Source organism: Hemiscyllium ocellatum, chromosome 1 (genome assembly GCF_020745735.1).
Source record: "Hemiscyllium ocellatum isolate sHemOce1 chromosome 1, sHemOce1.pat.X.cur, whole genome shotgun sequence".
Lineage (NCBI taxonomy): Eukaryota > Metazoa > Chordata > Chondrichthyes > Orectolobiformes > Hemiscylliidae > Hemiscyllium > Hemiscyllium ocellatum.
In genome coordinates this window covers 148,737,146-148,752,336 of record NC_083401.1, presented here as the reverse complement: position 1 = coordinate 148,752,336, position 15,191 = coordinate 148,737,146, and the positions used below count along the sequence as shown (strand labels likewise).

Below are 15,191 nucleotides of genomic sequence, written 5' to 3'. Positions count from 1 at the left end.
CCAGCTACCTAGTGTCAGTCAGTGTGTAATTCCTTTCTCCTTTCTGCCAACCTGCTGTACCTAGGATGCTCCAAAGATATGACAAGGCGACACAAACGGATATGGGTAAATGCTTAAAGCAGTCTTAAAACATAGTATTTTTTTTCCTTTGTTTATCTCCAGGGTGTTGAGATTTGCATGATTTCATGCAGTCTCATGCAAATCTTAAACTGCTGTCAATTTGTTCACTTTGAGATGGCGGGCTCGGAGCATTTTCCAGTTATTAGAAGAGTTCTGTCTTTAATGTTTATAATTTTGATTGGTAGCGTTTCTGCATTCCCTTCAATTTTAAGTCCCTGATGATGATTGATATGCTACCCTTTATCAGAGATGGTACACCTTCATTTTAAAAGGTCTGTTTTTATGAAATAGTCCTTTCCACATCTTTTACTTGTAGCAATGTTTCTGTCATGCCAAATAAGAACATTTACTCTAGATGTGTATAACTCAAATTATATTCACAGAGTCATAGAGCACAGATGAGACCCTTTGGCCCATTGATTCTACGCTAACTGACATGAATTCCACATTCCAGCACTAAGCCCATAGCCTTGAACTTTACGACATTTCAAGTACTCTTCCAAGTACATTTTTGAAGTTTATGACGTTTCCTACCTCTACTACCTTCCCAGGCAGTGTATTCCAGACTCTAACCACCCTTTAGGTGAAAATAGTTTTCCGGAAATCATAAAACACTTGTCTTTCACCTTAAAATTATACCCCTTGTAATTGACCCTTCAACTACTGAGCACAGCTCCTTCCTATCCAGCCCATCCATGCCTCTTATAATCTTATACTCCCCATCAGGTCTCCTGTCGGCCTTTTTGGCTCTGAGGCCATCCATCCTCTCTTGATAGCTAAAATACTCCATCCTAAGGAACATCCTGGTGAATCTCCTTTGCACCCCCTCGAGTGCAATCACATCGTTCCTATAATGCAGTGACCAGAATTGCACACAGTTCTCCAAAGTGCTCTAATCAAAGTTTTGCACAGCTCCAACAACCTCCCTTCTCTTTTAATCTCTACTATAACTGATAAAGGCAAGTATCCTGTATGCTGCCTTACCCACTCTATTAACCTGCCCTCCTGCCTTTAGGGATCTGTGGCTACGTACCCCAAGATTCTTCTGTTCCTCTGAGCTTCCTAGTGCCCTACTGTTCATTGACGACTCCCTGGTCTTGCTACTTCTTCCAAAGTGCATCACTTCATACTTTTCAAAGAGAGATTCCACACACCACTGATCTTTTTTATCTATTTATTGATGCCAATATTATTGCCATTCCCTAATTGCCCAGAGAGTAAGTGAGAGTGAACCACATTGCAGTGGGTTTGGAGTCACATATAGGCTAGACAGAGTAAGGATGGCACATTTCCTTCCAATAGGTTTGTCTGATAATCGGCAATGGTTTCATGGTCATAATTAGTCTCTTAAGCCCAGGTTTTTATTGAATTCAAATTCTACGATCTGTCATGGTAGAATTTGACCCTGGTTCCCCAGAACATTACCTGAGTCTCTGGATTAATAGTCTAGTAATAATTAATACCACTTGGTTATCACCTCCCCCCGACCATCATTCTAAGGTCGCTGCCTTCAATATTAATCCCACTGTCAATCTTCATGTCATCTGCAAACTTACTTATCATCCCCACATTCATATCTGTGGTGTTATGTATATCACAAGCAGTGATATCTGTGAAATACCACTGGGCACAGGTCTCCAGTCACACAACTTGTGCCACCACCCTCTGTTTCCTACAATTCAGCCAATTTTGGAGCCGTCTTCCCCAAGTTACCCTGGATCCCATTTGCTATAACTTTCGATATCAACCTGCCATGTGTAATCTTGTCAAAGATTTTGCTGAAATGTAGTTTATGAACAACATTAACAGCACTACCCTCATCTACACACCTGATCACCTTGAAAAATTCCATCAGATTTGTTGGGCATGACCTCCCTCTAGCAAAGCCATGCTGACTACTCCTGATCAAATCTTGAAGTGGAGATTAATTCTCTACTTCAGATTTTTTTCCAATAATTTCTGTACCACTAACACAAGAGCCACTGGTCTGAAATTCCCTGGATCATCCCCACCACCCTTCTTAAAAGGTCAAACATGAGCTGCCCTCCAGTTCAGCGGCACATCTCTGTGGTCAGAGAGGAATCAAAAATTTGAGCAAAGGCTCCCAGAATTTCCTGCCTCACCTCCTACGGCAGCCTGGATCTAACTCATCCAGACTTGGCTATATGTCCACTTCGAAGGCTGCTAAAACCTCCTCATTCCCTATGTCTATCTGCTCAACAACCTCACAATCCTTCTCCCTAAAATCCGTACTTATTCTCCCAAGTGAAGGCAAGGTAAAACACTCATTTAAAATTCTAGTAATGTTCCCTGCTTCACACACAGAATGCTCCCTTGATGACAAATAGCCCTCCTGTTTCCCTGATTATTCTCTTCCCCTTAATATGCTGATAGAATATCTTGGGACTCTCCCTAATTTTCCACCAGTGTTTTCTCATGTCCCCTCTTTCCTCTCCTGATTGCTTTCTTAATTTCCCCTGCACTTCTATACTCCATCAGGACGTCTGATTTGTTCCCTTTGTACCTGCTAAAAGCCTCTCTTTCCCTTTTTATCCAGTCCTGAATATTCCTAAATATCCAGGGTTCCCAGGGCTTGTTGCTCCTACATTTCACCCCAAGGAAAAATGTTAGGCCCAAACTCTCACCGTTTAGTTTTTGAAAGGGCTCTCACCCCTGACCACCGTGGATTTTCTTACTAGCATCCATTCCCTGTCTACTTTAGCCACATCCTGCCTTATTTTAATAAAATCTGTCTTCTTCCAATCCAAAACCCATTTTTATAGACTGTCACTTTTCCGTAACAAATTAAATTGTATGGTGATGTGGTCGCTAGCACCAAAATGCTCCCCTACTGCCACCTCAACCACCTGTCTGGCTTCATTCCTTAGATTTAGGTCCAGCACTGTGCAGTTCATTCTTTGCATGACTGAATATGTGTTTATCCATATACATGTCCTTAAACTTATTTTATATTATCATTTCTTTACCTCAAATATTACTTTTCCCTATCTTTTACTCATTTGCTAACATGTGTTTACCAGTTCTGTCTGTTTCTGCTTAAGTTAAGCACAATTCTATGTTTATCTTACACCTTAACTCCCCATCTGGTTCTGTGCAGACTGTGCTTCCTGCTTCTTTTAGCTGAGAAAGTTCCCCACTGATCTACAAAATCAGCCCCCTTCTGTGTACATCATTTTGGCAATCTTTTGGATGTCATAAAACAGCTCTTTGACTTTCTGCCAAACTCGTGAATTTAAATAAATTAAGTTCAAACTGCTCAGCAATTGATTTGTAATTGAGTGTCTGAGTTTTGCTGGACTCATGATCTTCCTATTAATAACAGTTACTTTATCAAAATCTTGCCCTGTCACAGATAAGCCACAAGGCTAGCCTTAGCTCAGTGATGGTGTCCTAGCATTTGGGGTAGAGGGTTGAGAATCTCATTTCCAGAACCAAAGCACATTACTTATGTTGACAGTCCAGACTGGCACTGCAGGAATACTGCCCTGTTGGAGGTGCCATCTTTCAGATGAGATGTTAAACCAAGATCCTATCTGCCCTTTCAGGTGAAAGTAAAAGATCCCATGTGGCTCTTTGCTGTTTTATAGGATCATTATCAAACACAATTTGACACTGAGTAATTTGGGTCTTAGGATAGATATCCGAAACTCCTGGTCAAAAAACATAGGTTTTAAATAGGAAAGAGAGAGAGAGAGAGAGAGAGAGAGATTTAGAGATAACATTCCAAAGCTTGGAGACTGATCTACTGAATGCAAGGTGGCTAGTGATAGAGTGATTAAAATCAGGTTTGTGCAAGAAAGAACCAGAATTGGGATACATTTAGGAGGGTTGTAAGATTAGAATAGACTACAAAGATGGCCAAGGAAGAATCTGAAATCAAGTATCAGAAGTTTAAAATGAAGATATTCCTGAGCTAGTAGCCAAATTGGTCAGTAAACAGAGATGTGATGGTTGAGGATGCAGGCTGTAGAATTTTGAATGAGCTTAAATTTATATAGGGTGGAAGACCAAAGACTGACCTGGACAATACTGGAACAGTCAAGTACAGAGCTAACAAAGGCTTGGATGAAGATTTTAGCATCAGATGAGCAAAGACAGAGGTGGTGACAATGTGAAAATGATGCCAGAAGTTCAATTTGGCATCAAATGCAACACTGAGATTGCATACAGCTTGGTTCAGCTTCAGATTGTTGCTCAGTGAAGGAATGGAATTGATGGCTATGGAGCAGAGCTTGACGTGGGGATAATAAATAATGGGCTTAGTTTTCCCAATATTTAGCTGGAAGAAATTTCAGCTCATTTATGATTGTACATTGGAAAAGCACTGTGACAAATCAGAGACAATGTAGGATGGAGATGATAAGGTGAAGTTAGGTGTGATCAGCCTACTGTGGACCCTAGTGGTATACTTTCAGATGATACTGCTAAGAGACAACTTGTAGGTAAGGAAGAGGAGAAGGCAAACTATAACTCTTCCAATTACCCCCCAATTATAACACAAGATTGGCATGGAAATCATTCCAAATTATAATCTCACTAAATCTGGATAGGTTAGAATGTCCCACTCAGCTGCATATAGGAGTGAAATGTTGTGGCTCAATGTGAAAGAGAGAAAAACTTTGAAGAAGGGCAAGGGAGTGCTCCCTAGACTCCTGGGCAAAGCTTATCCTCAACAAGTAGAAGTAAAAGTATATATTATCAGATTATTATTGTTATACTCAAATTGAATGTTGTATTTCCTGCAATATTGCAGTGACTGAACTCCAGAAGTATTTCATTGATTGTGAAAATGCTTTTGGATGGTCTGAGTTTGTGAAATATGCCAAATAAATAGGAGTTTGTTTCTTTTCATTTCAGAATGGTTTTGTGTCTGTGTTTCAGTTTGCTGCTCACCCAGCACTGAATCTGCGCTGAACGACAGACCCGAGCTAATTTATACCCTACTGGGTCTCTGCTGAAATTAGAACTTCCAGAGAGGCATACTCACATTACTTAATTCTACAGCATTGCAAGAGACACACTTTGACCTGAAAAGTTTGGAATGGTGCTTGAGTGCTAATTTATTTTTAAATGGAAATCTCTTACTGTATACTCAGTTCACATTATGCATTAGCTGTTATAATACATAGGAGACCTTTCAGTCTGTTTCAGAGTTCAATAATGTCTGAATTTGGAATGTCTATGATGGATAATGGATAGCAAAATAATTAATTTTATATTTTAAAACTTCATTTAAAATTGCTTATTGCTCTTGGCTTTTTAAAAATTGATTTAAACTTACTTTGCAAGAGTGCAAAATTTGGAAAACTAAATAGACTAGTTCCTTGGTTGCAATATGAGGAATGAGCCTATCTATTGATGATTCTCATATTTGGCCTCAATTGCAGCACTGCTCATAACAAAACAGATATGTCAGTCTACCTCATTTAGTGTTAAGACTTAGACTGACAAATAGCATGTATTTGTGCCACGTAAGTGCAATGCAACATATAACAACACACAGACTAACTATCTCCCTTTGACTTAGAATGATCCCCCTTCACCAAATTCCCCACCATCAGCAATTTGGCGGTGAATAGTCATCACTTACTAGACCAATCACTCAACCACATAAACACTGTGGTTACTCGAGGAGGACCAAGCCTCAGTATTTTGCAATGAGGCACTCCTGGTCTCAAATCCCTGTTCACCATCTGCAAGCCTGAAGTGAGGAGTATAAAGTTAATATTCAACATTCATCTAGATGAGTGCATCTGTTACAACACTCTAAGAGCTCAGTATCATACGGCATAGAGCAGATCACTTGACTAGTGCCCTAGCAATGGATTCAATCTCTACCTTCAGCACCAGGGCACTCTGACAACAGCATGAATCATCTACCCAATGCTCTGCAATACCTCACCAAGATTAATTTTATCAATACGTTTCTCCATTGCGATCTCCACAGCTTGGGAGACAGGAGTAGTGATATTGTGCTGTCCTCTGCAAAGTCACCTCCAAAGATTCTTCTTCAATCACACCCCAATCTGATTTGTTGTTTCTTCATTACTGGGTTCAATTCTTGGAGATATCTCCCTAGTGTCTTTGTGGGAGCACCCTTACCACAAGGACTGTGGTAAGTAATTCAAGGAAATGATGCAATGGCACCTTGTCAAGGCAATTGGATTACATAAATAAAGTAGCTTAGCCAATGATTTCCACAACCCAAAGGTACATTTAAAAAAAGCTTCTTGGAAAACTACCCTGTCCATCTTGGTTTAAAGCAAACATGCTTCTCTGACACAAGGCAAATAGATAAACCATATTAATTTGTTTTGATTCTGCATTTTTCAAATGGTTTGAAGCCCCCAGGAATAAGGTAGACTTGCTTTTATTTTCCCAGTAATGGCAGTGCCTTTGCACCATTACTAGGATGATCAGCACTGGCCTGGTAAATGGGTAAGCATAATAGAAACAATCATTCACTTGTGGAGAAGAAATACAATTCTGAACGCTATATGACTGACTACCAAAGCTGCATTTTGCAAGATTTTTCAACCATTTATTTTAATAGTAAGATTTAGAGGCAGCTCACCAGCAATTTCTCAAGGGCAGTTAGGGATGGGCAATAATCCCTACATGCCATGAGCAATGCATCAAATTCAGGTACCCAATGGGTAAGGCTGGTTTTTTGATTACGTTATAATTCTATTGTTAAAACACACAATATTGCTATGGCGATAATGACACCTGATGGTAGATATATTCTCCCTTTATGTCACAGGAAGATACCTGGGCGGAATGTTTATGCACAGATGCATAATGAAAAGGAACAGGAAATGACCAGCCCTGTCAATCACAGTGAAGACACACAGCACATCATACAAGGAGAAGAGTATATTGATGATGATTTGGACTCCCAGACGCTAGGTAACGGAAGAGGTAGCCTTTTTTTTAGTTTATCTCCTTTTTCTAAACAATGGTATTTTGAACTAAATTTGCTTGATTAAAAGTCATAGCCTCATACAGAACAGAAAGCGGTCATTCAGTCTACCATGCCCATGTTGTTAACTATTGGAATTATCCAATCAGCCTCACTCGCCTTCCCTTGAGTTACACTCATCAGTAACTATATTCTATCCAAGATGTCAATGCTTTGATTCTATTAATGACTGGTAGCATTCAAGGAGAAGTCCAAACATGCATGTAGCTGTGTACATGTTTTCTCTTCTAGTGTATTTATCAACCCTCTTTTGGAAATCACTGTTGAAGCTCCTGTGTCTACTTACGCATGTTAATGCACTGAAGAAAATCTCTCATAACACTTACACCAACATTCATCTCTGTTTTAAGGACCAAAACACCCCAGTTTCTCAAGTGTCTCCAAATAGCTGAAGTCATTTGAGCTTGTAATTCTGTTTTCTTACAACATCTCCAAGCCCTTAAAATCCTTCCCAAAGAGCAATGAGATCTAATCATATCAATTTTCACATCCCTTTCAGATGACACGAAGATTGGTGGAGTGACAGAAAGCAAAGGGGACAGTCAAAGAATACAGGAAAATACAGATAGACTGGAGAGTTGGGCAGAGAAGTGGCAGGTGGAGTTCAATCCATGCAAATGTGAGGTGATGCATTTTGGGAAGTCTAATTCTAGAGCGAACTATACTGTAAATGGAAGAATCTTGAGAAGAGTTGATGAGCAGAGATATCTGGTAGCTCATTGTACCCTGAAGGTGGCTGCACAGGTGGATAGAGTGGTCAAGAAGGCAGATGGTATGCTTGCCTTCATCGGATGGGGTATTGAGTATAAGAGCTGGCAGGTCATGTTAAAATTGTACAAGACTTTGGTTCGGCCGCATTTAGAATACTGTGTACAGTTTTGGCCTCCGCATTACCAAAAGGATGTGGACGCTTTGGAGAGGGTGCAGACAAGGTTTATGAGGATGTTGCCTGTTATGGAAGGTGCTAACTATGAAGAGAGGTTGAGTAGGTTAGGATAGTTTTCATTAGAAAAAAGGAGATGGGGGGGACCTGATTGAGGTTTACAAAATCATGAAGAGTATAGATAGGGTGGATATAATAAGCTTTTTCCCAGGGTAAGTGATTCAGTAACAAGACGTCATGCATTCAAGGTGAGGGGTGAAAAATTTAAGTGGGATACACATGGAAAGTACTTTACACAGAGGGAGGTAGGTGCCTGGAATGCACTGCCAGCATAGGTAGTAGAGGTAGGCATGGTAGATTCATTTAAGATGAGTAGGTGGGGAGCAGAGTTTAGATGTTTAGGAATTGGGTGATAGGTTTAGACAGTGGATTTGGATTTGGATTGGCACAGGCTTAGAGGGCTGAAGCAAAGGGATGACAAGGCAGATAGCAAAATCTATAAGAAGGGAATATAAATAGAAACTTACATGGGATATTAAAATCAACACCAAAGCTTTTCTATTGAGAGAAAAAAGGGTGGTCTGGAGCAATATGGTCTCCTTGAAAAACTGACGAGATGAGTTTTTTGGGTGTTTAGCTCAGATAGCTGGATGGCTGGTTTGCAATGACAGTAATTCTAACAGTGTGGGTTCCATTCCCACACCAGCTGAGGTTAGTTTGAAGGATTGTGCTTCTTAGCTTCACCCCTCCCATGAAGCATGGTGACCTTGAGGTTAAACCACCACCAGGTGTCTCTCTCACTCTCTCTCTAATGAGAGAACAGCCCTATAGTCTGGTAGGACTATGGTGACTTTACCTTTTTTACTAGAGTTTATAATTAAAGATAGGGTAATTAAACATTAATTTAAAAGGCAAATATACTGGCTAGAAAGTTGTCCACGAATGTTGATTTATATGTACAATCCAGAAGGCTTTTGTGAACTCCCTAGTAAACCATTATTGGCTAAAGATGAATTTGATGGAATTGAAAGCAAATTATTAACTTGATTTAGAAAATTGCGGAGTGGCAGGAGACTCTACTATTGGTAGTGTCAAAATGCTCAAGGTTGGGGCTTCAACTATTTACTGTATTTCTTGGTGGTTTAGATGATAGGATGCAAAGCCACTTTGTTACAATCCCCATGAAGACTGAATTTTTAAAGGACAGGAGCCCCATGTCAACAACAGAAAAGAAAGGTGTTGGACAAGATTTCACTTTCTAAAGTGAAACCAACTAAAATCAACATAATCCAAACACTACCAGGTGAAGGATATTTCAAATGAAAAAGGTCACTTTCACTAAACAGTTGACACAACAAAGATGCACCTCACATAGTTACACTTGCATTAAATTTGAAATAAAACTAAATTTACAAATATAGTACACACTTTACTTCCTGCACAAATTTGGGCGATGTGCAATCTCATTCTTTTCCATTTAACTCCTGTGGTGTGGGATTTCTCACTTCCAATCCAAACATTTTGGCTTTTGAATCATACTTGTCAGTAACTGTATTCCTACCTAAGTCCTGGACGTGGTGTTTTGCTCATTTTTGAGACTGAAAAGTGAAAGAGCTATGCCACAACACAATGTTTTTAAACAAAAACAAACCTTATTATATACAAAGAAATGTCAGACAAAGCAGAAACTATTAACACTAAAGCTTAGAAGTAATTTTTCTGGTATGTTAGAAGAATCTTAATGTTCATTCACTATTCCTCATAACAAGATATGCAAAAGCCCTCCAGAATTCATTTTGATTTCTCCTTTATGTTCCAGTTGTTCTTTAATGTATTAAAAAAATTATGGTGGTACTTCCAGTAGCTACTGGCTAAGTGATCTCCCAAATTCTCTTCAAAATCTCTTGACTGTGACATTCTCAGCTCAAACCTTTTCACTGTGAGCACTACTGTAGATTTCTTCCTTTAATTTGCAATTTAGAAAACCTTCAAGCTTCTTCTCTCAAATTCTAAGTGAACTAGAACTCCCATCCAGATTTTGTTATTGAATGATGAAGTTAGCATGTTCTCTGCCTAAGGCACTGGACTAACATTTGCCTCCTTTTGTCTCTTGAGTCAATGAGCTGCAGCCTATACAAGATAAAAACTGCAACTGCCTTCTGTGAGCAAGCAAGCAGATTAAACAAAGGAACCCTCTAATCTCCATTGCCCATCTCAATCAGAATGTGGCATGCTTTGGAATGGTTCAGACTGAAATGTAATTCAATTATTTTTGCCTTCAACACAATACTTTGATTCTGTAATCCATGTGAATATTTTTTATGAATGGCTATAACTCCCCTCTCCAAACTTGCTGGATCCTATGAAGGAACTGCCATGTTTATAGATTGATCCCAGCTGCTTTTCAGCATGTCCTACATGAACAATTTTTTTTAGTTCAGTAAGTAATGTGCATGTTATATTGTATGGATAGATACTTGTAACAATGGTGACCACTGACAAGATACATGGCTATGAATGTTTTTCATTCAGGCCATGATAATCTCTTCATGTCTTCCACTGGGGTCTGCCACCACTTCAATGGGAATAATGAGTATTTCTCAATCTTCGATCACTCACTATTCATGTCTTCAGTTTTTTGTCCTATCCAAATGCATACTCTATGCAATAATACAGTTCCTATTCTATTTTAAGAGCCTTGCTTGTTTTCTCTTTGCAGTAAGTGTTAGTGTTCTGAATTGTAAAGCAAAAAAAAACAGGCTGACAATACAACTGCATTGTAATTAGCTTTCTACTTTTGCTGCTTTGTTGTTCAGTTCCATTGCAATCCAGCGTCACATGGACATTTCTTGGAGCCTAAAGATGTCATTATCAGGAATCCAATTAACCATTTTTCAGAATACTTCCTAGCCCACTTTGTTCTGAAAGCTACAAAAAGAAATTAGATGCTACCCAAAAGCACATGGGTCACCACATCATATCCAAGTTTTCTGATTACTCAAAGATAGGTGGTATTATGCAAAAATATTCTGGAGGTGTAAAATTACAGAGATGTTAATCAATTAAGTGAATGCAAAATTGTAGCTAATAGATTTCAATATAGTCAAATGTCAGTTAATTCAACTTGGATCTAAAGGTAACTGAACGAACAACAGGAAATCACAGAGATTTGGTGCTTGTACATTAATTTAAAAGGCAAATGGAATGTCGGCCTAAAAATCTGGAAGACTAGAACACAAACAGATAGAAGTTATGCTAGACAAGGTCATGGTTACACTACACCTTGAGCACTGTGCATGTTAGAAAGGTTATATTGATCTTGGAGGAAGTGGAATGTAGATTTATGAGAATTATACCGATAATCCAAGAGTTGCTTTGTAAGGAGAAACCGCACAAACTGTAGTTCTCTTTTCTGGAATTCAATAAGTTAAAGGGGTGATATCATTTAAGTTTACAAGGTATTAAGAGGAACAAAGAAGGCAGTTCGAGAAAAACTATTTTGACTGGTTGTGAGACCTGAATGAAGAGGCATAGTCTAAAACAAAAGAACCAGGTTTTTCAAGAGTGAAATTATGAATACATCACATAAAGCTCGATAGAGATTTGGACGTGTGTCCAGCAATCATAAATCAATGCAAGGTCAGTTGTTAAATTTAAATCTGAGATTGATAGACAATGACATTAAGAAATATGGATGTAGGCAAGAAAATGGAATTAAGTTGCAAATCAGCCAGGATCATCGAGAACAGCTTTATGGGTTAAAAGGTCAATTCCTCCCGTCCTATATTTCCCAGGAGCTTTTGAAAATGGTAATATAACTAAGATGACAAACATACTTGTCCTGTTTTAAGGCTGTTATTGTCACTACGGCAAGTTTAGCAAGGCAAAGTTTGACCCCACTATAGTTGAACAGTTAGGAGAAGGTGGTTCCAATATTATACATTTTATATCACCTTTTCTTTTGCACAGAGTAATTTGTTTAAACTTGGAGTAGCTGATAATTACTCATTGAATGTATTGCTATTTTAATTCATATCGTTTGTGTACATTCTCATAATGCACATTGTTAACTCTGAATGAAATATAGGCCCAAATCTTTTGGTCTCTGAATTTTCAGAGACTGGATGTACAACCTGAGGTTTTGCATTGAGACCCCACGGTGGCCCTAGTGGACTGACTCTATTGGAAACACCAGGGTCATTTGAACTCCTTTGCTAATTATTTTAAATTGTTCCAAGTTGCAGTAAGAGGATCACTGAGTATTTCAAAAATGTAATGAATTGGGAACATTTTACTGTCAAATGCTATATTTGTAATCCTAATTGTAATATGAATTTAAATACACCTCACTTACAATTAAAGTTTCTCACTAGCATGAGTTTTTAATTGGGTAGTTTTGCAGTGTGCAAAACCTTTGCACAATTTTTTTTCAATTTGCAATTGCATGATAAATTAGATGAAGAAGGAATTCTGTGATGTAGTTTTCCTGGCAATATCATGAAATTACAAAAGTCATTACAATTTTCATATTGCAATGAGAGGATGCAGTATGAAACATTTCTTTTGTACAAAATTGATAAGCTTTGGCATTGTAAAAGCCATGACCATGAATCTACTTGAGTTATATGCCAAATTCAGAAACAGACTGATCTGAGCAGGCATATTATACGTTTCTCATAAGCTTATCTGAATTGATGGCAGCTTGACTAGTAGTCCTTTAAAAGAGTACTGTAAGCCATTGAAGAATTAGTAACTTTTTTTTTCACTGTTCCTACTATGGAGCCAAGTATGTTAGGAATAATTTTCTTGGCTCCACCTCATTATTTTGTGTACTCCAACATGCAATTGCCCCCTCCTATCCCAGAGCCACCATTTCCCTTCCTCCCCAGAATATAGCTATGGCTTGTGGCAATCTACATTCCTCAGGCACATGTTTGCATATGTACAACGCATTTAGTGCAAACCAATTTGCCAGTTACTTGCTTGTTTGATATCAGAGTATGGACACTCTGGGGATTTGTGAACATCAAGATACAGAAATGTCCAAAAGTAATTTCTTTTTGTCTTTTATTACTTGGAACAGGTGGCCACTCTTCTGTGGTTCTCAGCATAAACTCCCGGGAAACGCATAATTATTTGAGTAGCTGATGTTTGCTCCGGATGAAGTGTTAAGACTCACCACCATTTTGTTTTGTTGTTCCTGGGGCTGGGAGTAGGTGAAGCAGTGAAGTGAACTGCATTGTGGTGATGGGACTGTGGGTAATCTCGCCTTCAGTAGTTACTAAATCTTCAATCAAGCATCAGAACGTTTTGAAGAACCCTTACATAGAGAGTGACATCTCGGAATGGAACCCTGAAATGATCACTGCCATTCCAACCACTGCATCTTTCTATGAATGAGCACTGATGGGCTGGGGAGCAACCTGCCTTGATATGTTGTTACATGAATTCCTCTCTCTTTCCCTTCTTGCAAGCTGTTTGAAAAAAAAGGTACATCGCAGGTTTGTCACTTCTCAATTGGACATACCTTTTATTTCGATTCCACTGAATGAATTTTTTTTAACATTTGAAATATGTTCTCTCCTAATGTGCTTTTAAAAAGGTAAATAAGTTGTTAATGCTTCCTTTGCGTATAAAACAATATTGTTTGTTCAATCATAAAGGTATAAACTTTTGTCTTTACCGCATAAAACCAATAGAACCCAGCATTCAAGGATATGAAATGCCAGCAGTTCTGTAATTGGGAAAAAGTGATTCATTCATCAGCTGATCAGTCCCTATTGTATCGAAAACAAACATTTACCATAGTTTTCTAGCCCATTCTCATGGCATTCCTATTCTGTTATGATTTAACATGAATCTTTTTTCTAATTCTCCAATTAACTTGCTTTTCCTGAACTTTTCTTTCTCGAAGATAGATATTATGGAAAACTTGAATGTTTCCATGTGCTGTGTCACTACTGCTGGTGAGGTAACCACTTGACTTATATTCATCTATTTTAGTTGACTGTCCAACTGGAAAAAGTAATGGCTATAAGTGAATTGGCTATAATAATCTCGGAGTTATCAAGCAGCACTTTATTAGCAATAACCTGCTCAGTCTCCAGGGCTATTTAGTTCCTGATCTGAATGCAGCTTTGGTTCAAACAGTGGTCAGGTGAAGATCACTGCCCCGATATCAAAGTAACGTTCGACCAAGTAGGGTCTCAAGGAGCCCTGGTAAATTTGAATTAGTTGGAAATTCTCCACCATTTGGAGTCATACTTGGCACATAGGAAAATAGTTGTGGTTGTTGGAGGTCAATCATTTCAGCTCTCAGACCTCTCTGCAGGAGTTCCTCAGGGTAGTGTCCTTCAGCTGCTTCATCAATGACCTTCCCTCCATTGTAAGGTCAGAAGTGGGGATGTTCACTGATGAGCACTCGGTTCAGTACTATGCACAGCTCTTTAAATACTGAGATCGACAGTGCCTGCTTGCAGCAAGACCTGGACAACTTTCAGGCTTGAAAAACAGTTGCACCACACAGGTGCCAGACACTGACCATCCCCACCATTAGATAATGAAAAATCTCTTGCTGTTCAACAACATCAGTGGCACTGATTCCACACTATCAACATCTTGGGATTACCAAAACTGGAACAGCCATACAAGAACTGTAGACAGAAGAGCCGGAGATAGGCTAGAAACTCTGCCCCAAACCTGTCCAACATTCATGAGGCACAGGTCAGGAATGTGTTGCCTCGATGAGCCACAACAAAAATAAGGTTGGCACCACCCAAAACAGTCTATTTGATGTCATCCCATCACCCATCTGTGATATTGACTTCTTTCACCTCCAGTACACAGTGGTAGCACAGTGTGCTGTCTACAAAATACATTCCAGTAACTTGTAAGGCTCTTTTGACAGCACCACCTAAAAGTTTCCCTGCAAACCCCACACCATCTGGACTTGGAAATGTATTAACATCTTTGCATAGACGGTGAGGGATGGACAACCAATGCTGACCTTACTATTGGTATGCACATTTCAGGAATGAAAAAAAAAGGCAACAGTTTATTATGTTAAGTTGGAGCCACTTGTTAAGTGAAAGCTTGTTTGCTTGTGCTTTATCTCCAAATGAAATTAATGAGTTCAGTTACACCAGACAATAGTCCTCAACTGGAGTGTTATGTTGGATTCTAGGT

The 15,191-nt window shown here is 39.0% G+C and overlaps 1 protein-coding gene across 1 annotated transcript in view; it reads left to right on the top strand.

Moving 5' to 3' along the window:
• Positions 1-13,586, top strand: part of sorcs2 (sortilin-related VPS10 domain containing receptor 2) — a 613,114-nt gene extending 599,528 nt beyond the window's left edge. The window contains exons 26-27 of the mRNA XM_060832699.1: positions 6,905-7,050; positions 13,090-13,586. Coding sequence (XP_060688682.1) covers positions 6,905-7,050; positions 13,090-13,154 — 211 coding nt within the window. The 3' untranslated portion in view covers positions 13,155-13,586. The remainder of the gene's footprint in view (positions 1-6,904; positions 7,051-13,089) is intronic.
• The last annotated feature ends 1,605 nt before the right edge of the window (positions 13,587-15,191 follow it).